At 34.9% G+C, this 27,956-nt stretch overlaps 1 protein-coding gene across 2 annotated transcripts; it reads right to left on the reverse strand.

Annotated features, from left to right (window-relative positions):
* Nucleotides 1-378: 378 nt before the first annotated feature.
* LOC128227710 (zinc finger protein 608-like) lies at nt 379-27,697 on the reverse strand. Of its 2 annotated transcripts, XM_052938481.1 has the most exons (6): nt 27,560-27,697; nt 26,561-26,831; nt 23,925-24,090; nt 22,842-22,929; nt 12,469-15,935; nt 379-2,310 (listed from the first exon to the last, which is right to left on the reverse strand). In XM_052938481.1, exons 2-6 carry the CDS (start codon nt 26,687-26,689, stop codon nt 2,261-2,263), a joined length of 3,900 nt encoding a protein of 1,299 aa, XP_052794441.1. In that variant the 5' UTR covers nt 26,690-26,831; nt 27,560-27,697; the 3' UTR covers nt 379-2,260. The 2 variants fall into 2 exon arrangements, with proteins under 2 accessions (XP_052794441.1, XP_052794440.1); XM_052938480.1 differs by lacking the exon at nt 27,560-27,697 and having other exon boundaries at nt 26,561-27,540.
* Nucleotides 27,698-27,956: the final 259 nt, after the last annotated feature.

The raw sequence follows: 27,956 nt of genomic DNA on the forward strand, positions 1-27,956 counted from the left end.
GTTTAAAGGTCCACCTACTGCCAATCATCCGATACACACTCCCTGCGTCAGATTTTGTGTTGACAATGTATCAGTCAATGATGCGTCTTCTAAGTCACTACGATCACTCCATCCATTTTTAATCATTAAGAATTTACTTCAGGTCATCTATTACTTAATGGAGTTTTGGTGGTCATCTTTATCAGATGCTAACTAAATGATAATATCAGATGATAAAATCAGAATCCCTTCAGCAATCTCATTGGTTGAGTCCTGATCATTTGAGTTTGATGTTTTGTTCAATGTGTATCCGATGTTTAAATTACAGTGTTGAAAACTCACAAATCAAGGTAAGACACATACACCGATCAAAGTGTAATGAGAAGGGGAACAAAGCTCAACCAGTTAAATATTTATTGCTACTCATTTCAGTTTAAAGAAAATAATGCAACAATAATAGTATGGGGCATATAATACAAACAAGTGCGAGAGGTGATGGCAGGACTATATGCTTGCATGAGGATACGAGCCATGTTCAACCTACTGGAGAAATAGCCTGCCAGAACTCGAACATATTATCACACACATTTACCTACAAACAAGTCATTTAGTACATATATACCTTCCATTTAATACGAAGAACACATTTTTCAAAGGCTTAATATCACATGCAAACACGATTGATCTGATTCCAAGTAGGCATATAAACACAGATAATTTGAATGTAAATAATCCCTATCAAATTGTATGGGGGATTGAACAAATTGCATTTCCATTAATAGTCCAGCCATCTAGATATTATCAGTAAACAGAATATCATTTTAGCAGGCAATACAACAAAGAGCACTGATTTGCTATAGAAAGAGCTTTTTAAGACTATTCACAAGTTATCACTATTGTAGGAAAGTCACAATTAACTGACCTATTTTGGTATTATTATTTTTTTAAAGAACTAAAGTAGAACTGCATTTCTGTTTAATATGAACAATAGTTTGATTATCACTTCATCCAGCTATGTGAACATGATTTGTAAGCAACATTTACATCTATAACCCTACAAATATAAGCCTTCTATATGAGTAATAACATTAAAACCTCCAGACAGCAGTGACAGCATCTTGCTTGAATTCACTCTTCATGGGATAGGAACTATCTTGATCACAGATAATTGTTCTCCTTTTCTATTCTTAAATTCTCATAAAAAATGATGTTAGCTCAGTCACTTGTATATTGCCTAGGGAAAACTAGCTTTACATTAACAATCAATGTCATACTTCGTGATGCGTAATTATTTATGTAGACAAAACATTGCAAGCAACATGAAGTGATCTCAAGTATTTACATATCTATATCAAAAGAAATTAGCTAGTTAACATATTATTGAGTGTCAAAGAATGAACTGTCAGGCTGTAGATGCTTTAAACTATTCAATTAGCCCAGTCAGTACAGAACACATTTTATATCCTACTCATAAATCTACACAGGGGGAGATGGGAGAGGACATTATCACAATTGTTGAATACAAGATGTATATATCTAAGTGCAGTCTTTACACAGTAATAACTGCGGCAGTGTCATTGTGTCACACTCTAAGTTTTCCTGTACACTATTTACATGAAATATAATCATAATTAGTTAATTACTATGTTGTTTAATAATGTAATAGCACATATAGCCAACAGACTCACAGTCTACTAAAACATCTATGTTGCTAACAAACACTTGGGGAATGGCAGCGAGTGAAGCATTATCTACAGCTAGTGGAGTGTTTCCATGTGCTGCCATACACATTAACAACTTGCTGGAGTTTTGGTCTGCTTCAACGAGAAATTACCCTCAAACATTCATCTTGTCTCTTTCTCGATAATCACACTCATTTATGCAGCTTTACAGCATGTAACTATTATTTGTTTACAGTACCACAAGTGAATGCCACAACAAGCTTTCTGTTAAAACAACGTCTTCACGTTCATCTGCATACAATGTACATTACAACAAAGCCATTTAAAATTCCAACACTTTTAGAAAACATTTGATCCTATATTATCTCCATCATAATGGATGGATACTCTGTGGGTCTTGTCTTTTCACATGTTGCCCAGTTCACACTTTCAGTGGGATGTAACAACTGTTTATGTCCAGCATTGTTGCATTAATCCCGTGGGCAATCCTAAGCTCGCAGCTTCCCTCAGCCCTGCAGGGTTTGATCTCCCTGTGACACTCAGGCGTTCGGAACCTCCCCAATTCACTCCGCCCCGGGGGTCAGTCTCCGTACGGCACATCACTTTGGTGGATAATGGTGGGGGGACTGGGCCTGGCCCACAAACATTGCTGAAAAAATACAAAAAACACATATAAATAAATCATTCAAATAAGGCTAAACAGGCCTGGTACTAGATGAAAAATGAATGATAACTTTACTATGTGTGCACATTTTGTACAAATTATCTCATCTGTTGATATGGCAAAATCCTTGCATAAAATATTGCAAAATTATAGTAAGTCTTTTAAATTGCTTGATTTTAGGTTGTGATTTGTACGTAAGTGCACATTTTTGTTCAATCTTTATGTCTTGATTTTAACATAATAGTACAATAAAATATTATTAAACTAAATTGTTTGATTGCTAGCCAAAATGCAAGTTGTAATAAAGTAAAAATGTTCCTGATCCTGAGGTCTCAAAGTACAATAGTTAATACTATGTGCAAGTTCTCTAATCCCAATATCAAATGGATATGCTGTTATAAGCAAACTAAAAGAGAAATAATCATATCACCCATAAAATAACATTAATCAGATACAGCCAAGATTATTACAAGATTAATGTCACAGACGGTTACAATCAGTCTATAGGTTTTTCCTGGCTTGCAGACTTTTGCTACAGAATGAGAGGCATGACATGAGCAGCTGTACTTTCACAATTCAGACTTTCTCCCCATTACAGAGCTCTCTCTGTCTGCTACAAGATGATTTAATCAAGTCTATTGAAATGGTTGGTTGGTTGTCATTTAAAGTCATAGAAAAAATCATCATATATAAGAAATCCCATAATTAGATATTCTTATTTTCCCTCCTGGTGTTTATGGTAAAAGCTAAACATTAATTACAATTCTCCACCACTGCATATGAGCATGAGTATACAAAATAATAAAATATGGATGCCAAATGGTTTATTATTTATGCACTTGTAAATGTTTCAAGTGATGACAACACAGAGTGTGAACTCCACAGGCACATGAGTCTCAGAAGAAGAAAATCTGACAGCACCATTTAGATAAGGTTTCTGCTAGCCTTAGCAGCCACACAGGGCTTATCAGTGACAGGAATGATCACCATGTGTTCGTTCACCCAGATAGCCTCATGGCTCCATAATCTTTTCATTCATTTGATATATAAAGTTCTCGAGTGACAGGAAATGTTTATAGCCATAATGACGTGTTAATACCTTCTATAAGTATAATTGTCACATTAATTTACTAGTACATTCATTTCCTTTAATTGACAACATTATTGTAAACTTTATTAACATGACATTTTGTCCTTAGACACAGTATCTCATTATGATGAATGCATGACCCTCAAAAAATACTGCAAGTAACATTAATAGCATTTAATAAAACACAACCCAGTTCTAATCATCCTCTAAACTTTAATTCAGTGACACACACATGGTGGTTTACCAGATACATCAAAAGCACAACTGAGAAAGTTAATTGGCTTGATGAAAATACCGTTTTATACCTATTATTTATCTTGTACCATAATCATTTTGTAAGGAAATAACATTTTGCACAGCTACTGCACCGCTAACATTTGCATGTGTTTTGTTGAAGCTTTTTTTCTGTCAAGAATGTTAACATTTGATAATTGATTAAGGGAGATTGCCTCAATGTTGCCAGCTTCCAATATCATATTGGCACCAGCATGCAGAGATAGATACATCTTTTTTCCCTGGCTGTGATTACTTTCTAAACATTCTTAATGATCTGTATGTCTTCAATGAGAGTGTAGTTATAAGACCAGCAAAAAAGAAATGGAATTTTCCTCACATTTTATGGGGTCTTATAGTGCTAGAATCTCATAAACTGCTCAGACTCTTTTATTTGATGTAATTTAGTGCTGTCAGACAAGAAAACACAAGAAATTCTCCTCTCCACAACAATTTTTCCGAATAATTAGGTTTGCTATTGTAGAAAATGTGCCTCGAAGTGCTGTAATGAATTAATGATTGCGTAATTAGTTTTTATTGTGATAGCTTTAAAATCATAGTGCAGGTTTCATGATTATGAGGGTATTTCTGTTCTTAAGTTTCATACCTTGTCTTTAATTAATCATTCAGCCTTGTCAGGTTGTATGCTATTATTTACTTTCCAATTTATACTTTCAACTCCGGCTCAAGTGGTAATAAAATATTTGGTTATCTATTGAAATGCCCTATTTCACTTTAAAATTCTTTAGTGTTTGAAAATCTTTTCACCTTCAGTATTTGCCCTGTGGTTGTAATTTATTCGATAGAGATAAAGATCAGACATTATCATTACTGTATCATGATTTTCACATTAAGGCTTTGGTACTGATATGAACAGGAATTACCAGTGTTTAACAAGAGTTTCTGCCAATTTATATTTCTGATCTTATGGATAGTAATACTTTCTCTGTGTGTTGTTTCATTTTATTAAAAAGTTATCAAAGTCTGAATGCAGATCTCTAATGGATTTCTTAACATTCTATCGATCAATTAAGGGCTATTTTCTGAATCAGGACATCTTTAATGTTTTTTCTTGTTAAGATCACACATTTTTGCACAATCATTTAGGAAGGTTGAATGATTTCTTAATGACCATGGACCCATAGATCATATATCACCTTCTAAAACTTGTTTGTTTTTCGATATGGTTGTACCATGGACATATAAAACATTGGTTTATATATCAGTGGTTGTATACTTAATGTCAGTGTCCACACAATACAGGTCGGGCAGTATCAGTGTCTGAACTAAGAATGAAAAACGGAATGAGTTTATTGTTATAGAATGTTGAAAGTAGTGCAGACACAGTCATGTAGTTGATACATGGCAAAGAGGGATAGATTAGCAGGAATGAATAATTAATCTGGCTTAGACTGATGGTTGTGGTAGTTATGGGTAGCTGCAGGAAAATCAATGCCCCCTCCCAAGTATGTGGAGACTGTTCACACTTCAAGTAAGATAAATAGTCTAATTATCTGCTTTCATATTTGATTAGCCATTATGACAAAAAAAACACTTGTGAAAGAATCTCCTTCCCCATTGCAGCTTTAAAGTAAGTAATTGATATTTAATAACTTAAATGTCAAAATACTGTAGAATGACAACATCCTGATCCATTGGAGATAAAACATTTAACAACAAACCAAAAGAGCTTATTAAAGCCAAAAATAATTCTGACAAAATAACATTACACAAATACATCATTAAGATTCTCCACATAAATGTTTCTCTCTGAAGCTCATGACCATATCAGAGTGGCATGAATTATGTATAAAGCACTAGGCAGGAATTATAGGGTTTGCTGAGACATGGAAGAAAGACCAATCTTGAAGTCCTAGAAAAATACCACCCTGGAGAATTTCCAGCAAGAGGCAAGCTTTCTATGGCAAAATGACTGAATGAAATTGAATTCCCATTCTCTGCCATAAAAGCTGGAGTCTCCTGACAGTCAAGAAGAGAAAAGTGATGTATAGCATGATAAACCTTCTAGTTTATCCCCAAACAACAAACACTACTTTAACGATCATATTTCTGTCTTGCAACATTTCAAACAAATCTCTCCAATAAAACCAAAATTATTCTACAAAACACTAAATCTTCAATACAGAATTATACACCAGGTGAACAGAAAAGTATAATATTAAGACTAGCCACTGGCCAGTATCAGGCATTTGCAGAAAGATGCACACTGTTACCACACAATGTTGTCAAGGCTGTTAAGTTTGACCAGAACTGGTGGTGATGGAGGATGGTGTTTGAAGTGGTGATGGCGGTGATGGTGTTTGTAGAGGTGGTGGTGTTTGGGTTGTTCACGATGGTGGTGCTGATGTTGGTATTTCTGGTGGTGTAGGTAGTGATGGTGTTTGTGGGTGTGATGGTGGTGGTGTTAGTAGTGGTGGTGTTTGTAGCTGTGGTTGAATTGGTATTTGTTGTGGTGTTGGTGATGTTGGTATGTGTGATGGTGGTGGTAGTGGCTGTACTGGTGTTTGCAGTGGTGGAGTACAGTAAGTGGTGTTGTCCTCACCCTTTTTCAAGACCTTTTTATTTTGTTATATTGGTAACTTGCAATTAGAGTGTTCTGGACAGCTAGCTATCAAGTAATTAATGGCAGTATTGTTAGTGTGCTTTATCTTTCAGGCACAGGGAAGCAGATTGAAATATGGGCTTCCCTGGATATTATCATAAATACAGACCTCTTATCACAGGAGATGAACTTCTTGAAGAACCAACAACAATCAAGCCTTCAATATGATGAGGAAGCTGATAAAGGCTATCTGGCCTCCCAACACACTGAGCAAGGTTTAAATGCTATGTACATAGAAAATTAAAACAAAACTTGTAATTAATGATGATGAAATACAAAATATCTTGCAGCTTGAAGATCAGGGGAATGTAATTATTGGCATCTGTTTCCTAAGTAATTATTCTCCCAGAAATGCAGAGCACCGCCTCTCCAGTGGGAAGGCAGTAACAAGTGCTGCAATCTGCTTCTCTCTTCAACAACAACATGCTTGCCAAACACTCACAATGATCCAGATCAAATCTTGTCCCACATGTAATTATTCTCTGTTTATTAACAAGAGCTACCACAATATTTACAATAAAAGAAAACAGATTATGGTACATATCAACTGTAGAGATAATCATACTTCAGTCAAAAGAGCATCACAGGGTCAAAGTCTTGACTACTCAAATATATATTATAAATAACTTAAAAGTCACCTACTGATACTTAAAAAAGAAACAAATCTGACAGTAGCCATTTCAAAACTCCCCAGTAATAGCTATCCTGTTGGAAGACAACATGAAACAAGAAAAAAGCAATTATAAGATTACATGGTTTGTGGTTTATCACTGACAAAATAAGAAAGCCTTTTGAACCAAGTACCAGTTGAAGAAAACACTGGGCTACAACCAGACTCCACTATAAACATTAGCATTTGGCTCTAATGATTATAGCATGTGTAAACAAACACAGAGGCTGAGACGGCAGATCCTGACACCAGATAGACCTGCAATGGGAAGGCGTTAGAAGTCCTGCCAGAGAAAATAAACATCACCAGCAGCAAAGAAAGGGAAAATGTGTATCCACCTTCAAGATTACCAACAAAGTCATGACATGATTACTTGAATCTCTGCATCAAATTGATAACAGCTTTTTAGATTTTCATTTTTAAACTTATGGTATACAGGTGTATTAGATGCCAGTTTGGCATGTTGAACTTCAAAAGTTGACAAAACATTTGCGCCAGACTGGAGATAAACAATCTGCCAAAATAAACATAAGTCTGATGACAGAGAGCATGTGACTAGATCTCATCTGTTGGCTGTTGTAGCCATTCATTGTCCACATCTACTCAGTTTTATTACATTAACAAGCAGCAGGCAATTCTGGCCAAATAGGTCTAGATCTGTGTGGCTGTCTGGGATGCCAATTCATCACAATAAATCCTGCCTGTGGGCACATCAAGCTGCAGTCTGTAGGAACAAATTACCTCAGCAAACAAAGACCAATATTGCCTTTTTAAAGCCCTCTTCTGTTGAGGGTAGACAGAAAGTTTTAAGACAATCTCAGACAGTCTTTAATGATCACATCTCATTTAAACTAAAACATTGATAATAAATTACTTGTTTTTTATGTTGGAAAGAAATCTCTGAATGTTGAATCTAATGCATTGTGATAAAAGATTTATATAAAATGTCTGCCGTGAGCACAAAAGCACATTTTCCCTGTTATCTGTGCAAAGGTTCCTGCACAATTTCACAAGTAAAGCCAGTGACATTTATAAATATGCTTGAAGACAAACCAAACAATATTACAATGTAGCTAGAGAACGCCATCAATTATGCATTATTTTTTCTCGAGGCTTCCAAGATCAAGACAAGATTTGCATAAACTGGCATCTCCTCAATCTTTACAGAGTCTTAACTACAAATTATCATTTTAATGCAATTTCAGAGAGAGAGTGGTGGTGAGGGTAGCAGCTCCAGTGAGGCGGCTACAGCAGCCCTACACTGCTGCCAGGGAGGGGACAATCCATCTCCTGTTCCCTGTTATGGAAGCAATCTCCTGCCTCTCTCCCATCAATCAATTCAGGAGCAATGCCTCCAAGCACATTGGAGTAAATCAAGCCACATTTCCCATTCCCCAGTCCCACTCATACAATATTCTATACAGGCTTGGGTTCCCATAGAAATATTCAATAGAGATGAATTGAAGCGCTGTGGAGCTCAGGCATAAAAGCAGCCTCCCTGCCTGCTAAATCAATCTGCTGAAGAACAAATCCACTGACTATTGTTTAACAAACATTCTCCACACATTGAATTTTCCTGCTCGAGAGAAAGAAAAGCAAACTTAACAAAGCAAATCATTAAAAGGACCATTTAATATTTCAGAGGTTCAGAGATACTTCATGTTCATTACAATTCAAAATATACAAAGTTAACTTTTGTCATTAATTGCAATTATGTGAGCAAGATATGAAGTGAATATACACTGCAAGTTGCTCTTGCACTGACGGGGAAACTTAAGCATTGTCAATATAGAGGGCTGTTTAAATATCCGTAATGTTGATAACTGATACATTGAAATGGATATCCAGTTGAATGTGTGTTGTTACATTTTTACCTTTCCCAAAAGTTTCTTTTGAAATATGATTTCATGTACAATTTAAAAACCAAGATATGTATAATCTATATATTATGGTACATGTCCTTATTAAATAGACGCACCTTGTTAAATCTACTCCCTTGTGTGGTAGAATTATGAACTAAAAAAAAACGTTTATAATATTAGTTTTGTGTAGCCGATCATAGTTCAATAGGGAAAAGATATACAATGTATATAAAATACATTTATGATTAGCGGGTGTGCTAAAAACAAAATGGAGGCCAATATGATGTTTAAAGGTGGATATGCTGATTTAAAAAAAGTTTCAATCAGTTTAATAATTGTTCAAGTTCCCGAGTTTCTTTGCATCCCATACCTAACTCTCTTGAGTCCTGAAAACAAGCCAAAAAGCCCCTGAAAACCACATACAAAAAAGGCTGGTTTCAGCCTTTATCATGTTAGAAAAATTAGTTCTATTCTTAAAGAGATCCAGTAAATTTAATATTGATCTTGCAAAAAACATTTAAGGGCACATTCAAACCTCAAATCAAGATGGCTATGAGAACATCTTTCAAAAGGAAATAATTGTACCGTATGTTATTTATAAATGCATTACAAGAACTCGTGTTCTTCGAAGATTTCAAAAAAACCTGCATTACTAATTACATTTCTTTAATATCTGACAAATCTTGAGTATTCATGAAAGTGACAAACCAGAATATTATGCTCATTTGAAAGTCTAATGATCCCGCTGAGACAATCCAATATGTTGTATGATCAGTATTCAGTGGTTTCATACGATCTTTGTAAGATAATTTTATCAATATCAAAACTTGCAAACAGATCACATTTATATTTTATAGCTTTTATCATGCTCTACTACATGATAGATTACCCCCATATTTCAATAAAGCATTTAAACATTAAGTAATTGCAGAATTTAAGTTTGTTTTAATCCATCTGGAGCAGGACACATCAAACCAACACAACCATTATTTTATGGCCAATTTAACCACAGAAATCTTGACCTGTGATATCCAAATATGGTAAAAAGTTTTGTAGAGCATGTTGAAGCAATGAATGTTAATGGGGTTTCGGGGTGACAGCTGGCTCTGAGCTTTGTAAAGACATGGATAGAGGCTGTGATCACTAGGCCCTCCCCACCCCACATGTGCACTGTAATCCCCATTTCATCTCACTCCCAGCTTTATTGAGAAGCCTTCTCTCATTTCCCCTGACACTTCTATGGAAGAAACTCTCTTTTATTAAACCTAGCAATAATGTGTATGCATGCTACAGGGCAATAATTCACAGTCACTGGACATAATTAATGAAAACTGATTTGACAATAATTAAAGTTGCAAATAAGAATCGGGAGGGCTAATAAAATTAAATTAACCAGGATTATTTTCATTTTTAATGTTGAAAAAGCCCCACATTTTAATGCTCCTAATTTGTTTAAACAATGTCAAGAGAAGTCAGTTTATATGTATATATAATGGCTATAAATTTCTGGAAAAGGAAAAGGTTATGACACAGAGAAAATCTGCATGCAGCGAAACATGTAATGTCACTTTCATTTACTTATATCAATCAACCTAGCTGTATTCCGGCAAATATAGGACTGTCATTTCTAGAGACTTGTTTGGAAAATGAAACAAGACAAAGATGAATTATGCTAGACAGAACTGTTTTAAAGTAATAAATTTGTCTAAAGCTGCTTTATCGACTGCCTGGGGACAATGCTTTACTATTATTTCATCGTCTAGCCATTTCTTCCAAGGAAAACAGTGTCATGGCAGGCTTCTAAAATGTCTGATAGCAAGAGGCATACTTCTGTAACCTGGTAATATAGTTTTATTTCATGTGAAGTGCGTTCATTTTTACAATATATATGAAACTCCAGAGAGCTTAGTGCCATGTTTTAACATGTCTTTGTTCTCCCTGTAGGCCTCAATCGTCAAGACTGGCATCACTTATTTTCTGCTGAAACATCACCCCTTTACAGGGTTTTTTCAGCCCAAAATGGGAAAAGGCCTGACCTTATCAGTTTGGAAATTTTTAACGCTTAAAAGATTCAAATTGGGAAATCTGAACATGGACACTTCAAGCTCATTTATTCAAATAATGGAAGATTGACTTCAATTTAAAACAAACAGAACTGTTTTAAAAATACTGAACTTTAACATGAGCACAATCATTAGCAATGAATCCATGACTTTTTGGAGATTTTTTTTCTTCGTTGGGAAGTTACAAGTAGTAGAAATTTGGCCTAAATGTAAGAAGGTGAAAAAGTGTGCCATGTCTTATTAAAAAATGTCATATATTACGCACCTTATAATGGAGAAAAAAGGTGATGCAAAACCTTATAATTGATGAGTTAATAAATAAGGCCGTCAGCTCAGTTTAATAATGTTGCTGGCAAAGATCTGTCAAACAAGATGCATGCTTTATTGAATTTAGTGTGGTAATTAATTTTACTGCAAGCAGATAAATTTTCTGATTATATCTTTCAAGCAGATGATAACATCTCTTCAAATCATATGGAAAACAGCTTAATGTGTTTATATTTTACAGCAGCAAAAACTATCCCAAGCTTTTCTCACTCTTTTATTCATATTGCAACCATAAAAAAATAGGCAACAGATTTTTTCCATCATTTTTCTTCCAGTAAATCTCACAGAAACACTTGATTTACATGTTCATACTATAAGTATAAACAAAGCTTAATCTATCTCTCTAAAATCTTTTTCCAAGATACATAACAGCAAAAAGCCCCCTGACAAAATATCCGGCAAGTATGTCTGGTATGTGTATGTTCAGAGGAAATATTTTCTTGCACCAGTGGTAATCAGTTCTGTATACTTCATATCACCAGTCTCCAGGAAAACTCCACTATCTCAGAGAAATATTAAACAACCCAGCTTCCAGAAATGAAATCAATGTTTATTTAAGTAAATATTTAAATCAAAACATATGTAACATGAGAAAATGTTTGCACAAGGTTGCTGTGCTTTATTTTATCAATAGAGCGACATGATTGAATCTAGCTGCATAATGAGTGCATTTTTAATTATCAATGTGGTATTTGACATTTTGCATAACAATATGTGTATCATAATAACAGGCTTCACGAGGTTTATGTTTGAATCTAGGGAACAGGAGATTGCCTAATTGAGGTTTTAAATTATCATCTAATCATATACAATCAAACTTTGTTTAAATAGTGTGAAAGCCCCCAAGTCAATTGAATATGATATGAGATTGTTATCCATTATGTCTATTGTGTTCACACAGCCATCACATGCTATATCAGGTAATGTGAGATTTTATTAATTAATTTCACTTATGCACAGATTATACGGGACAACCTTCATACTTGGATTAAATAAAAGAGAACATTTGAAGTGAACAAAACTTCAAATGGAAACCTTTTTTTCCTTATACTGCATGAAAAAATAATATTAAAATTTTGTTTTATATAAAAGAATTGAAAACTACATTAAAGGCCAGTTAATTACGCCAGGTGCCTGCTATATGTTCACAAAATAAAAACAATTAATGAGTAGATAAAAACAAGTTGCTTTTAAATTAAACATCTAAATCTCTAAATTATATGACTATGGCTTACCACTGTAGGGGTCATATACAGGTGAGAAGCCCGGAGGTCCCTGGAGCGGGGCCCCTGTCTGGAGCCCTGGCCCAGGTTGCAGAACGTGTGTATGGTGGTGTGTGTGCACATGCCGCTGGGTGGGCGGAGAGTTAGTAAAATCCCGGTGTTTATCATACACACTTGTCGTTACATCCCCAGCAACCGATTTTATAGGCCCAGGAGAGGAATTCCTAGATTTAGGACGTCCCTTCTCAGACAGTTCATGGATTTTGTGCATGTTGCTGTAATATGGTCCATTATCACTCCCACCCTTCTTCACATCACTCTCACTTAGTGGTGGACCTGGTTTCTGAACAATTCTTTCTTTCCCCTCTTTCTCATCACCCTCTCCAGGTCTGTACCCCATCTGAGATGGGTGAATGTACTGATTACCAGGAAAGTTGCCTATCAACGCTGGGTTCACATTATGATTGCGATACATCGGGTCCATACCCATGTATCCATGCGGGTTCTGCATGTATTGGTAGGAGGAATATGGGCTGTAGTTTGGGGACCCTGGAATACTAGAGGAACCAACAGATGAACAAGGACTACCAGACTTTGAACTGCTGCCACCAGGTCGCTTCATTTCTGGATTTCTTGTTGGTGTCTCTGACCTGTGTTTGTCTGGTACAGGTGTCCTTGACTTTTCATCTGTTTGTCGATTGTCTGAATACTTTCCTGAACTAGAATCCCTTGAATCACGAGAGTCTTTCACTTTGTCTGTATTGTTAATGTCTCTACTAACAGTACTGTCTTTTTTCATATCACTTCCAGGCCTACAAGAATTAAGAACATTTCTAGTATTGTCAACTATGGGTTTAGTACCAGGAGCCTTAGTTGTCAAGTTTTCAGGCCTACTTCCCTCACCTTTTCTAGCTAAATCCATTTTCTTTCTTTCTTCGATCATTTTTTGCTCTTGATACATTTTATGCCTCCTCATTTCTTCTGCCCTAATTCGTTCATAGTCTTGTCTCTTGTCCATTTCATTCTTAATATCTATGTTTTCTTTTAAAATCTGATGGTTTTCATTCTGCTTCTCTCTTAAAGCTTGATCTTTTTTCTTATCATCACTGGACTTTGCACTATCATTTCTCTCTTGCACATTGCCTTGGTTGGGTGAGATCATAGGTTTTGGAATATTCAGTCCTTCATCTTTTCTACCTCCTGGCCCTATATTCTGAGCCTTAGCTCCCTCTGGACCCCTACTCTGTTCCCTTTCTGGACCCTGGCCTTTCCCCGCACTGGGTGTACCATCTCTCTCACTCCTAGACTGGTCACCTTGTACTCTCCGCTGCTCCTCCATCATTCTCATGTAGTTCTGGTCCATAGGTTGTGGGTACCAGCCATTGGCCATGTACTGGTATTGAACATGCTGGGGGAGAGACTGGATGTACATGAGGTTTTGCTGGTACATCATCTGGTACTCGTGCATCTGCTGGGGTGTCATGTTGCCGGGTGGGGGGCCGGACATGTGCTGAGGGGGAGGGGCTGGGCCCTTTGGCCGGTTCCCGTCCTTGTCTCCATCAACTTTCCTCTCTCCCTTCCCAGAGTCTTCCGGCTGTTTTTCTTTGTTTGGAGTGAGCTTGGGAGCTTTTGATTGGTCAAGCCGTTGGCTAACATGTTGAGGTGCAGAGCTTGGCGTGTTACTCTGGGAATTTGGCACCTTCTGGCCAGGAGACATATTGTTCATGCCATAAGGACTCTGTCCATAACAATTATACATGCCATAATGAGGCGTCATCTGGCCTTCAGTTGTGTTAAGGATGGGTTGCTTGGCCTTCTCCTCTTTCTTACTAGGTGCCACATCCTCTTTTTGTTTCTGCGGACTTGTGTCTGAGGGAGCAACTGGGGAGGCAGACTCATTGGCATCCGAGATATCAGAATATGCTGGACTCTGAACATCATCTGACACTGGCACCTTGTCTGGGGTATTCACCTGAAGAGGCGAGTTGACCTTCAGCAGGTTAGGATTTTGACTTTGCCTTGCATGCATGTCCCCTAGTTTATGTCCATGTGTAGTCATATTGTGAGATCTATGTGCATCAATTGGTCGAGACCCATCTTTAGACAAATCTTTTCTCTGTTGTTCAGTTTGCCCTTTAATTGGCATTGGATTTGGTTTAATCACACCTGTTCTGTCTATCTTTATAGTGGGTTGTTCAGGCCTACTTTGCGCCCCATTCTGACCATTGTTACCATCCTTTGTCTTTTTCTTTTGTGACTTTTTTCTGTCTTTGTTCAAGTCTACTAAAGCTGGGTTTACATTTTGTGGTTCACCCATGATGGTAGGTTTAGGCTGAATTGGCTTTAACTGAGGGGACATTTGAGTGTGCGACATGACCGGAGTGAGGCTGGAGTGGGTCACTTGCACGTTTGACAATACTGTATGCGGTGGAGCAGGCACTATTGGGCGATTGGGTTTGCTCACTCTTCCTGAGTCAATTGTAATTTTGGGTTTTATATCCACAAGGGGCTTACTCGTAACAGTGTTAGTGTCGCCCTGAGATACTGTTGCTATGGCATTTAAGGAAGATGACTGGGTTAATGCTGCTGAAGACTGTGATGAAGATAGAGGTGAAGATTGACTAGCTACATTTTGCACAGAGTTTGGAGAAGGTTGACTAGACACTGGTAATCCAGAATTAGTATTACTACTATTTCCACTTGATTTTGGTCCATTACTTTGTGCCTTATTTGCTGCATTTTCATTTTGAGTTTTTGAACCCTTACTTGATTCTTTGTCTTTCTTTTTACTAACACTGGTATTATCACTCTTTGAATCATTCTTATTTCCGCTGTCTTTTGTGTCATTACCTTGCACATTATCTTCCTTATCACTTTTCTTGTTGGAAGCCTGGTCAGACTTATCAGTTTTTCGGTCATTTGAATCTGATTTATCCTTGTCTTTCTTGCTATTGCTCTCCTTCTTAAATTCCTTTTCTTTCTTCACAGAGTTTTTGACCACACTAAGAGGAATATCCTCACATTCCATATCTTCCTTGGCATCCTCAGTTGGTGCTCCATTACCGGAATGAGCATGTGACTGATGGTATTTCAAACCATTAATGTTTTTATATTTTTTGTTGCAGTTTGGTTCTGGGCACTCAATGTATCCATTAGCATCAGTTGGTGGTGTTTCAGCATTAGGAGTCGGGGCTTGTGACCCCGGGGCTTGTGACCCTGATCTGCTTCTCTTTGAAGACCTCTGTTCTGCTACTGATAAGTCAATATCTTGTGGGCGGCCCTTCCTTTTCAGCCCACCAACAGAAGATTCTGACTTGGCAGGGCTAGGAGGGGCAGTGAATGTTTGTGCACTGCTGCCTCTGCGGCCCTTCCGGAGTGTCCTGGTGTCCTGGACAGGAGTGTTAGCCGCACCTCGGCGCTTTCCACGACCTTTGGGTGTCCTTGACTCCAGCTCTGAGGTCGGGGATTCATTGTTGAACCTGAAACGATCAACGAATAATTGCCATGCGTATCAATCAATAAAGTCTGATTTCTAAAAAGAAGCCTATTTTCAAATAACAATTTCAATCCATCTGTCAACATTAATAATGATATGTGTAAAAAGACACTGGGCTGAGCTTAGTAATCTGTATAGGCTTTATTATTTTATGCACAACAAAACATGTCTGACAAATATTTGTTAAAAGGCCAGTCAGAGGATATGGTTTTGTTTTATTTAGGAATTGTAAGGAAATTTCTCTCCTATTACAAATTGGCTCCAGACTATCGGAGATCTCAAGATTCTGCCAATTTTCTCTGTAGAGAAATTCTCGACTGGGGTCTAACTCCAAGGGCCTAACTCCCAGCACTGGTTTCATGTAATTATGCCAATTCTAAATGAAAACATGGCTTTTCTCAAGTTCCACTTAATTTACATAATTAATGCAAAACCTCCATTCACCATGTTTCAATCAGTATGTTGTTACCAATATCATTTTCTTCCATTTAACATCTTATTGATCAAGACCTGCTACCCCCCCCCCCCCCCCCCCCCCCCCCCCACCCTCTTTCCATTACTCATAAAACCGATTAATCCCATGATTTTTTTGTGTGTCATGCATATAAATTAAATTTATAATTAATTTATAGTTATAATATCAACCTGCACAATTCAAGATTATTTAGTGTGGTTGTTCATAGCCTATAAACTTGGGAAATTGCTATTGACAAAGTTTACACAAAGCAATTTCCCAAGTTTACACTAATGCACCAACAATATGCATTAATTATGTCTGCTTTTATGTATGCTCATCAGATAAAACAGAAACAACTTTTGTGCACTCACTAACACATGAAATTCTTCCACTGAGTGGAGGATGGGATAACATGGTATTGTATGTTCATGTATCATATGACATCAAATGTGCAATAATGTGCCATTACCAAAATAATCATTCAAGCAACTTTAGCATGCAGCTAAAACACTTCATCAGCAGTGACTTGACAGAAATCATTACCAATGGACACTTAATTAGTTTTTAATTGGGGCTATATAGTGCCATATATTATGAACCAGGTGCCTCTCATTTACCATCAGAATTAAAAACTAGTAAGTATGGCTGGCTAGATATGCTTAATGCCTTAATGGGTGGTAACTTTATCCCACATTGGCAAGCTATAGCTTCACAACCAAACCTGTTGATAAGAGGGAGATAGTATTTCATCCAACTAAACAAACACCTCTAGTTGTATCAGATATCTTCTCTAAACACTGGCTTAACATTATTTACATAATTATGACTGGAGGCAGTTTAAACATTACATGATAAAAGTGGCAATTCAGAAGTACACTGTACATGGAATGGACATGACAGGCCAAGAACTCGACTACAGCAAATGCTAAAAAAATGTTTCAAACCTTGAGCTTTGTTCACTTTCTCAGACATGGCTTAAACTACATGTAAAAGGCTTATGTATTTTAAACCATGTTATATACATACTGGCACACATATCAGTTGTACAAAAGGTCCCCGACCATTTTAATTAACTTCAGTTGGCCTGGTATGATGACTGATAAATACCAATTTGACATTGCCGCTATATATCGCTTTATCTATTTATTCAATAATGTGATAAACTTGTTGGCTATTTTAAATGCCGAATATTATTTTTAAGTCCTGTTTTGACTGTGGAAAGTAGGATAAACAGAATCTTATATGAATCAATCCAAATATCTGAATAATGAAAAACACTGAGTTTTCTCTCCGTTTCATCATTAGAAAGAAGTATGCCTTGAGGTGTTTTTATGTAGAAGATTTATGAAACTATTTCTCTACATAGCTTTAGCTAATTAAATGTAATATTCCCACATTAACTTAACAGATTAAAAATATTCCCACATTAACTTAACAGATTAAATGTGGTAAAACATGAATGTTAGATGATTAATTTATGCATTTATCATGCTTGAAAAAAAGAATAAAAACCTGTTTAAATGTTTCATTGCTAAACAAAGCATAAAAAACGTTAAGAAAATACAAAACTAATTAACTTTTATCAAATTCTTGTTTTCATGACTTCACAGAATAGTTCCATAACAAGATTTAACCAACCGCCTGTTGAATTATGTTTGGTTTGTTTTCAGACCCAAATTATCTTTATACGACAAGTTTGCTTTATTGACCCATGCCTGTGGCAAATCTGTAAACTATTAATTAAATACAACTGCCAAGTAAAAGAGCCATAAAACCCCAAGAAGACTATTGACATTATCAAATATTTGTATAACGAAGAGTTTGCGATAAACCATCGATAAAGGCAAATAATATAAATAACTCAATAACAGTCTAAAACCTTTTCAACACAATCACCAGTCTTTTAAACACAAACTTTATTGGGATATTTTAGTGTCATTGTTATCATAATGAAAACATGAAACAAGATTGTGACATAGCAAATGTTCCAGTATACTTTTAACAATACAGCAAGCCCTTCTTTACTTATAGAGGAGATATTCAAAGTGTCGTAGTTTACTTAATCATATGATTAAGATATATTTGTAACAAAGTAATTGAATTGATGAAAGCGCTGTTTAAATCAAGAGCAAGCTATTCTGAAGCTGTATTCTGTTATCAACAAGGGACACCTTCACAACAATCATTCTCTGAGGGTCACGCTAAGGCAGCCACGATCAATAACCCGGCTTAATGGCGTGCTAAACATGTCAACTTAAATTTGATACATATTTATGCGAGCATGAAGCAAGACAGAAAAGCGAGTAGATGACATTAGGCCATAAATGGACAAAAGTGGGAGTGGAGGATGTCTACACTAACTTGTAGGACAGAGCACTTCACCCTGACTGAACACTTAATTAATTATTCTGTTTATACATAATTATGACACTTGTTAAGCTAACTTCCCATCCATTCAATGATGATTGTAAAAAGAAGACCAATGAATTAACCTCATCTAAGATTATGGATGAGACAAGACAGTCATCTCATGATACAATTCTATAAAACTTCATGACATTTTTAATGATGTTTTGATATTTTTGAATACAATACAGATACTTTCCAGTACAAAGACAACCAGAAAAACCAAACTCTCATAATCTATAGCCATCTTTAATGAACAAATATGTGTTGAAACAGGAAACCACAGTCACATCCTTGTTCCCTGTTTAGTTCCTAGCCAGTCTGGTGCATATAACCTACACACAGAGTAACATCCTTGCCACCCCCCCCCCCCCTCCCCAAAAAAAAGCTGCTCTAATTTAATACATACATTTTGTTACTGGAAATAAATCATTAATCTACAGATGTGACTTCCTTTTACAAACGATATAAACAGATGGGTGTAACAGTGTAACATAACTGTATAAAGTGTATTTGTTATGATGTTATAAAAACTCATATCAATACACCAAGGTTGTGTATTGATACATTTCGAGCTTGTGTATTGATACATTTCGAGCATGTGTATTGATACATTTCATAGACCACGTGTACTGGTACAGTGTCAATAGTCCTTGTATGGTCTCATCCCTATTTTAAAGGCTGAATGTTATCTTCACCTATAAAAACAAACTTCTCTTTCTTTTTGAAGTCAAAATAAATGTCAAATGTTTATGGGGTTTTAAATAATCATTATTTAACCATCACAACAAAGCATTCTTATATGATATATATATATATGTATAAGAGTGTCACTTTAATTATTCGAGATTAATAAACCAATTCCACAGTAGAACATTTAAATCATTCTCACAATTCAATCATGTTTTCATACATTATTTTCAGATCTTAAATAATTATTAGACACATACATAGAAAAATAAAAAAAATGACCATATAAGACATACAAATGATTTCAAACACTAAATATATACCTCTAGCAACTTGTACCACATTTTTTTGTAATTTTTAACATAAAGCCAACAAGCAAATACTTGTAACTCTGTTTCCATTCCATTAGGGAATGACTCATACATGAGAAATGAGTTTAAACTATTTCGCTTTAATGGCTTTTCAATTCATCTTAAAGCCTAAGCACTTTACTTATCAAAAGTTTTACATCTATTTTACCAGCTAATTTTATACATTCAATGTATGTGTATATCTAGTTTGGTGCATATATAGCATCAATCATGATGTCATCTAATGCTCACTACATATTAACATTCCCATTACAGGTACTTAAGCCTTAGATATGTTTTCAAAAGCACGCAGGTTTTACACTTCAACTCACTTTTCAACAATTCCTATTTTTTTTCAGTGCAGAAAATGATACAAAGCACATGGCTTGCTGGGATGATGAACCTGATCAATGTTGGAATTTTGGTTCTTTTTTATCCTAATACTTTAAATAAAAAAATATATGATAAATTGGAAGATTAATAATTACACCTGTAATAAAAGTTTAAAACATTTTTTTTAGAAAGTTCTTGCTAATGTTGTCTGTTGGTTTGTTTTCACAGAATATTACTGCCTTTCATCAATTTCTAACAAGTGATCTGGCAACTTGTTTAAGCATCAAGAACACTTTCAAGTAATAAAATATTTTTTCCATCATGTAAATTCTACAAATTGTTGCATACCGACCAAGCCATGTAATCAATTCCCCATGAAAGACTATACAGCAAAGAAAATTGATTAAACAGCTGCTTCTAGTTTATTTCAATGCCGAGCACTTGGCTATCAGCGAGCTGAAGACTCGGCAAGCTTTATCTCGGGGCTGTAATCTCACGATCCACTGTACCATGTAAAATTTCATTTTGACTGCCTCTTTATGAATCAGCACATAGTTGAAAAATATTTGTTGAAAGATATCAAAGAGTAACTAAATACTCTTTCATAGCAGTGTAATAGCCTTTGGGAACTGGTTCATGTTATTTTGGTGTATAACAAATAAATAGCTGTTCTAAAGTAATATTTAAGATTAGCAATAAATTTTTCTGTCAATTCATTGAATGTTTGAATTGACAAGTTGCATGAAATGCTATAGGCACAAGGCAGGGCAGATTATTCCTTTAATCCCCTTTCTCTTTATGAGATTACAAAAGATTAATTCATATTAAACAGCCTTTTATTGAATAGCTTTATAAAACCAGAAAGTGAATATAAAGGGTATAATCACTGCAAGACACAAACATTGATATACTATATACATTGTCCATTCATTATACTATACATTGTCCATACATTATACTATACATTGTCCATACATTATACTATATACATTGTCCATACATTATACTATACATTGTCCATACATTATACTATACATTGTCCATACATTATACTATATACATTGTCCATTCATTATACTATACATTGTCCATACATTATACTATATACATTGTCCATACATTATACTATACATTGTCCATTCATTATACTATACATTGTCCATACATTATACTATATACATTGTCCATACATTATACTATACATTGTCCATACATTATACTATACATTGTCCATACATTATACTATATACATTGTCCATTCATTATACTATACATTGTCCATACATTATACTATATACATTGTCCATACATTATACTATATACATTGTCCATACATTATACTATATACATTGTCCATACATTATACTATATACATTGTCCATACATTATACTATATACATTGTCCATACATTATACTATATACATTGTCCATACATTATACTATATACATTGTCCATACATTATACTATATACATTGTCCATACATTATACTATATACATTGTCCATACATTATACTATATACATTGTCCATACATTATACTATATACATTGTCCATACATTATACTATACATTGTCCATACATTATACTATACATTGTCCATACATTATACTATACATTGTCCATTACAATATACATTGTCCATACATTATACTATATACATTGTCCATACATTATTCTATACATTGTCCATTACAATATACATTGTCCATACATTATACTATATACATTGTCCATTACAATATACATTGTCCATACATTATACTATATACATTGTCCATACATTATACTATATACATTGTCCATACATTATACTATATACATTGTCCATACATTATACTATATACATTGTCCATACATTATACTATATACATTGTCCATACATTATACTATATACATTGTCCATACATTATACTATACATTGTCCATACATTATACTATACATTGTCCATACATTATACTATACATTGTCCATTACAATATACATTGTCCATACATTATACTATATACATTGTCCATACATTATTCTATACATTGTCCATTACAATATACATTGTCCATACATTATACTATATACATTGTCCATACATTATACTATATACATTGTCCATACATTATTCTATACATTGTCCATTACAATATACATTGTCCATACATTATACTATATACATTGTCCATACATTATTCTATACATTGTCCATTACAATATACATTGTCCATACATTATACTATATACATTGTCCATACATTATACTATATACATTGTCCATACATTATACTATACATTGTCCATTACAATATACATTGTCCATACATTATACTATATACATTGTCCATACATTATTCTATACATTGTCCATTACAATATACATTGTCCATACATTATACTATATACATTGTCCATACATTATACTATACATTGTCCATTACAATATACATTGTCCATACATTATACTATACATTGTCCATTACAATATACATTGTCCATACATTATACTATATACATTGTCCATACATTATACTATACATTGTCCATTACAATATACATTGTCCATACATTATTCTATCATAAAAAATATGTGTTCAAGTGAAAATGGTATGGGGAATTGCTCTATCTGACTGAATGTGTACCATGAGTTTCTCACTGACATACCTGGGTGGTGCCCAGTCGTGCCGCGTGGCGTCCAGCAGGGTACCCACATATGTCTTGCCACGCCACGTAACGTTTACCACCAACACACCTGTAACAGACACACACAGGCGTGTTCATTTATACACTCACCATCATGTGATAACAACCTCACAGGGGCATATCCCCACCATGTTGTAATAACTACACTACAATGTAGCCAGATCAGTCGAATGGTGCTAATAGTTATTGTGGTTTAAGTAGTTTTTGTTATCATTGTTACAAGGAACGCCTCATTTTTTTTCATCAGAAAGGCAGACAAATGCTGACCATTCAGTCCTTTCGATAAAATATATATTTAGAAACAGAATTGTTTGACTGCAAATAAAACTACGGACTGAATTTGTGACAATAACTGAAAAATGTAATGAATGTATTGATCTTAAAATATTTCACTGTATACCCTGGTTGGTAAGAAAAGAAGGCCTCAAAGTAAATGTTTCTGGAAAGGTTGTGATTGATAAACCTTGAGTTTCATTTCAAAAATGTTATTACATTTCTGTGTAAAAATAACCATATAAAGTGTCTATATATACTATGTGACATAAGTACTTTTCTTCTTTTAAGTGGCAGGAAATAACTTATGTGAGATTGTTTTCATAAAAACCTTCCTTAAATGTCTTCTTGTTCAGTGAGTAATTTCTTAATTTTATTTCATAAAAATTACACAATGAAATACTAGATTGGTTTTATTTGTCCACCCCACAAGAGGAATGAACTTTACCCACATCAATGGACCATTAAACACAGAGCAATAAAACATTAAACACAGAGCAATAAACCACCAGCTCTCAGCTTTTATATCCATATGAGATTGAAATGAAAAGATTAAGAGAACTTCTAAACATGGAAAACTCATATAGTCTAAAGAGCTTCACTAAGTACACTGTATATGGTTTCTTACATTAAGAAAATTAAGCTTCTAACATTCAGTTCCTATTACAAATACCAATTGAACATTCAGGCAAAAAAAACCACATTCATTTTCCTTTTTACATTTTGCCGCTCTTACAAATACTGCGATTAATTCAGATTGAGGAGTCTCACCATTTTCTGACTCGTGCCATACGATGCCCTCGAGGGTCACGTTGGTTCCAGGCTCACAGGGGCCGAGGCAGTCTGGGTCCGTCACCACGGCAGCATCCCTCGTGGACGTGGAGGCGTCCTGGCTAGTGCCTGGGGTCACTGACATGTGGGAACTTGCCATCTCGACCTACAGTATTCAATATACAGCCTCATCAGAAGCCAGCTAGCCAAAAGGTTAAAGTCAACTGTAATAATAAAAATATATGAATAATTGAATCTATAAGTTAGAACTTAGCTGATATATAATAAGAACTAAATGTATGTACAATCTTATTATTGTCAGCGCATGAGTTAATGATTAACAGAAACCTACCAGGGTAAAAGCATTAACTGTCTTATTTAAATATATTACTTAAACACATTTCTTCCTGTGTGGTTTTGAGAAATGTATTCAATCTGTTGTTCACAGTTCAATGTCAAACTGCATTTATAATCAAAGAAAGCCAAGACCAAATATTGATGTTAATATGGACTACAACAACCCAGTAAATAATATCAAATTGTATACATGAAAGAGGGGGCAGGCTAAGGACTCCAGAATAGTTTGATGTTGGGTATGCTGCGCGATGTTGTGTAATTACAAATTAAAGGTTATAAGTGAATTGTAGAAAATAGCCTCTCAATGAATAAAATCCATGTAGGATGAAAATATGTATATAGTTATATATCTGCCTGTTGATTTAAAATCTGATTGTCTCGCTACATGTGTAGTTATTTATATTACAAGCAGCTCTTTCACAGAGAAATTCTTGTGAGAATATTGGTTTCCTTTTGTTTTACATATATACTTTTTATACAAGTATTATCAATCACAATACTGTCTTAAACGTTCTATAGTGTTACAATTGTTTTATGCTCTAAAACTAGAAGCAATGTTTTTGTTAGGAAAAACACTGATGTTTTACTAGAGAGAGTATTAGGGAGTCTGCATTTATGGGTGTGGTGATAACTTCCCCCAGTTCATATAACTGTGCCATAGTTGACTCTTGACAATCACCACAAGTTATAAAGCCAAATCTCATCCAGGTCTATTTTTCTTTCATCTTCAACAATCCAACAATCCAAATATTTTATCAAGTATTAAGCTTAATTTACAACAACCTTTGTTAAGTGCCACAAGGCGCTATCTCTGTTTGTTTGACTAATGTGAAAGCCTATTTCAGAATGAAGGCATGAAATGTTGATATCGTATATACAGGATTTTATCTTATGAAAAATTGGCACATCTTTTATTACCTGAATACCAATAATAACAGGCCTATAAGGCTATTTGAGCAGAGAGCTGCTAATTTAATCTGCACTTCAATCAGCCAAGAAAAGGAGCATTTTTAACAGGCTGGTAAATTTTATCTAATCAGGCAAATATTGCTTGGTCGGGCAATCATTATTAGATATATTACAACAAGAATAGGAAACTTGTTATACCATGTTTACCAAGAAGCAACAAACAGGGAGTCTCCATGATGGATGCGTTATGATGAAATATTCATTTCGCAAACGCTCATAAAGTGATTTAATAATATGTATATATAGCATGCGCCTTAATGCACTCAAGTGAATTTACTTTGATATATCTTTTTTTAACAGCAAATCAAGACAGTTCAATTTCAGTTTCCGTATCCAAAAAACAATATATAAGTACGTGAAAAAAAATTACATTTGAAATGTTTACCGTATGTAAGCTGTTCAGTAAAATTCAGAAAGAGGGTTTTAATAATATTTTAATGAACTCATTGCATTATTGGTGAGCTGGGCACATAAACTTTGATTAAGCACAAATTAAAGTAGTCTTTGGGTGTTTGCTTTTTGAATTGGTAAACAAGACATAAAACACACTGGTTCTTTTGTTGTAAATATTGCTTAATCCGACAAGTTTCACCAGCAAAACCAGAACAAGAATCTGAATACTTTTTCTTCTAAACACAGACTCTGTCTATGACTTAACAAGCAGATTTGAGATGCATGTTTTTGTGTATGTTTTAAGCATTTCATTCTCTTTTGTTTTTAATGTTGTTTTTCATCCTGAAATATAAAATTTTATAAGAAATACAGTAATATTTCCACTCAAGCCCCACAATGAATATTAGAGTTAACATTATTTCTGGTTGGAAGAGAGGTTTTTATAATGAGGAAAGCATTCTTGTCATAAAAATGGATAATGGTGCGTATAATAAATTAGTCTGGCTGTGTGCCAACCAGCCATCGAAGCAAACCCGCATTTACAAGTCAATACGGCAAACGGAGGTTACAGATTACAAATGAAAGTGATCATAAATATCAGGACGATTAAAATGGAAATAATGTTTCTCTTTCTCAGGGTAATTTCAATGAAGTAACTTAATAGCAAAGAAATCAGATTAATTACATATCTAAAGTACTTACACCTTAATTAAAATAGATAAGCAGTGAAGAAAATAGTGATCAAGATTGCGTCTAGTATGAAGTATAATAAATATAATATGCTATTCTGCACCCTGCAAAATGAAGTTCCATTACTTTAATTCCAACAGTGATGAAACGGTAGTCTAGACAGTAGACACTAGGAAAGTTTTCTTACACATGGTTAACCTATGTGATCACACTTGAATGCTACATACCTTTTCTTTGTCCACTTTCATCTTTTTTATAGGCATAGAGATGTCATCTTCAACTTTGGCATTAAATTCATAAGGATCTGGCATACAATCCTTTTTCCCCATTGCTGTTTCACCCAGTTTAGGTTCCATGGATTTGGCTGACTGGTTGAACGAGTTGTCTATTCCATTTAAACTGGAAGGCCCTTGAGTCGACAATTCGCCCTTCGTTGTCCCCTTGCTTTTATCCTTTTTGTTTGCCGATGACTTGGACTTTGGTGACTTTTCTTTATCACTGAATAGAGACAATTTACCAGCTTTTTCAGTGAACATTCCATTTGCACTCTGGCCAGTAGTTTCAGTCTGGTCTTTACATGAATCACTTTTTAAATCAGATTTTGTAGATATATCTTTTTTCTGCTTTTCAGTTTTATCTACATTAACATTTTTACGTTTAATTTTCATTTTCAACCCTTTGTTGTCAACTGTGGCATGATGTTCAAATGAACTCATGTTTTGCAATGACAAAAACACGACAACTGAATCTGACAAATTTCCTTATTACATTGGAAATTTGAAACGAGAAAATAAAACCAAAACATGTGTCAAATGTTGTAATACTCAATGAAAAACATTGAATAAATATCCAAATACAAAGTTATAATGGAAGTCACACCAAAACATTTTTAATAACCACTGCATGAAATGTTACTGTTAGTAGTTAAATTTAATTATGTCATTAAATTGCAATTAATTTCCACTTAACAACTGTGTTGCTGTCAAAATCACTACAATGAAATTGCTCACAGGATAAAAACATTTTGTCTGGTGTAATGTTATTTTTTTCTTGAAACAAAACAGTATCCAGAAAAACAATGATCCAACTACATCTCTCTTCTCTGTCTGCAACCGCGTACAACTACTACTCTCAAGTTGCGAATCTCACGTACGCCCAGATTTCACACGAGTTGGATATCCGATAAAACTTACAAAATAACGAAAATAAAATGAACAAAAACTCACGATTAACTCTGCTGAAGCTGTGTCTGACATTCAACAATAAATTGGTCCATAGGCATTAGAACTTCCATGATTTAATTGTCCAAAATAAGCTAAATATGCACAAATTTCCGTTTCGTTTCTTTGTTCTGAAGTTGTACACCGACAGCGAACAGGTCAATTTACACACAAACTTGGAGCCAATCGACGGTCAGAGCGAATCGCTTCTTAACCAATGAAATCGCACGTTTCTCTGACAGTTTACAATGCGGAGCGAAGTGAGATACCGTATGTGTTCAAATAAAGAAAACTGGATGTAAATGATTAAATATTCTAGCCAGAGGGAAAGGTTATTTTATCTTTAATCTTTAAGCCTGGGTCTTCAGCGACCGTGAAGTTAAAATACTTCAGTAGTTTATCT

The sequence above is a fragment of the Mya arenaria genome, chromosome 3, assembly GCF_026914265.1.
Source record: "Mya arenaria isolate MELC-2E11 chromosome 3, ASM2691426v1".
NCBI lineage: Eukaryota > Metazoa > Mollusca > Bivalvia > Myida > Myidae > Mya > Mya arenaria.

What these genes read in the sequence shown, in the direction of transcription:
- LOC128227710 (XM_052938480.1), bottom strand. Translation starts at nt 27,049, where the DNA reads ATGAGTTCATTTGAACATCATGCCACAGTTGACAACAAAGGGTTGAAA. An exon ending in ATGGCACGAGTCAGAAAATG is followed by an intron (nt 22,930 to 23,924) that starts GTGAGACTCCTC and finishes TGTCTGTTACAG; the next exon opens with GTGTGTTGGTGGTAAACGTT. An exon ending in TGTATATGACCCCTACAGTG is followed by an intron (nt 2,311 to 12,468) that starts GTAAGCCATAGT and finishes GTATTTTTTCAG; the next exon opens with CAATGTTTGTGGGCCAGGCC.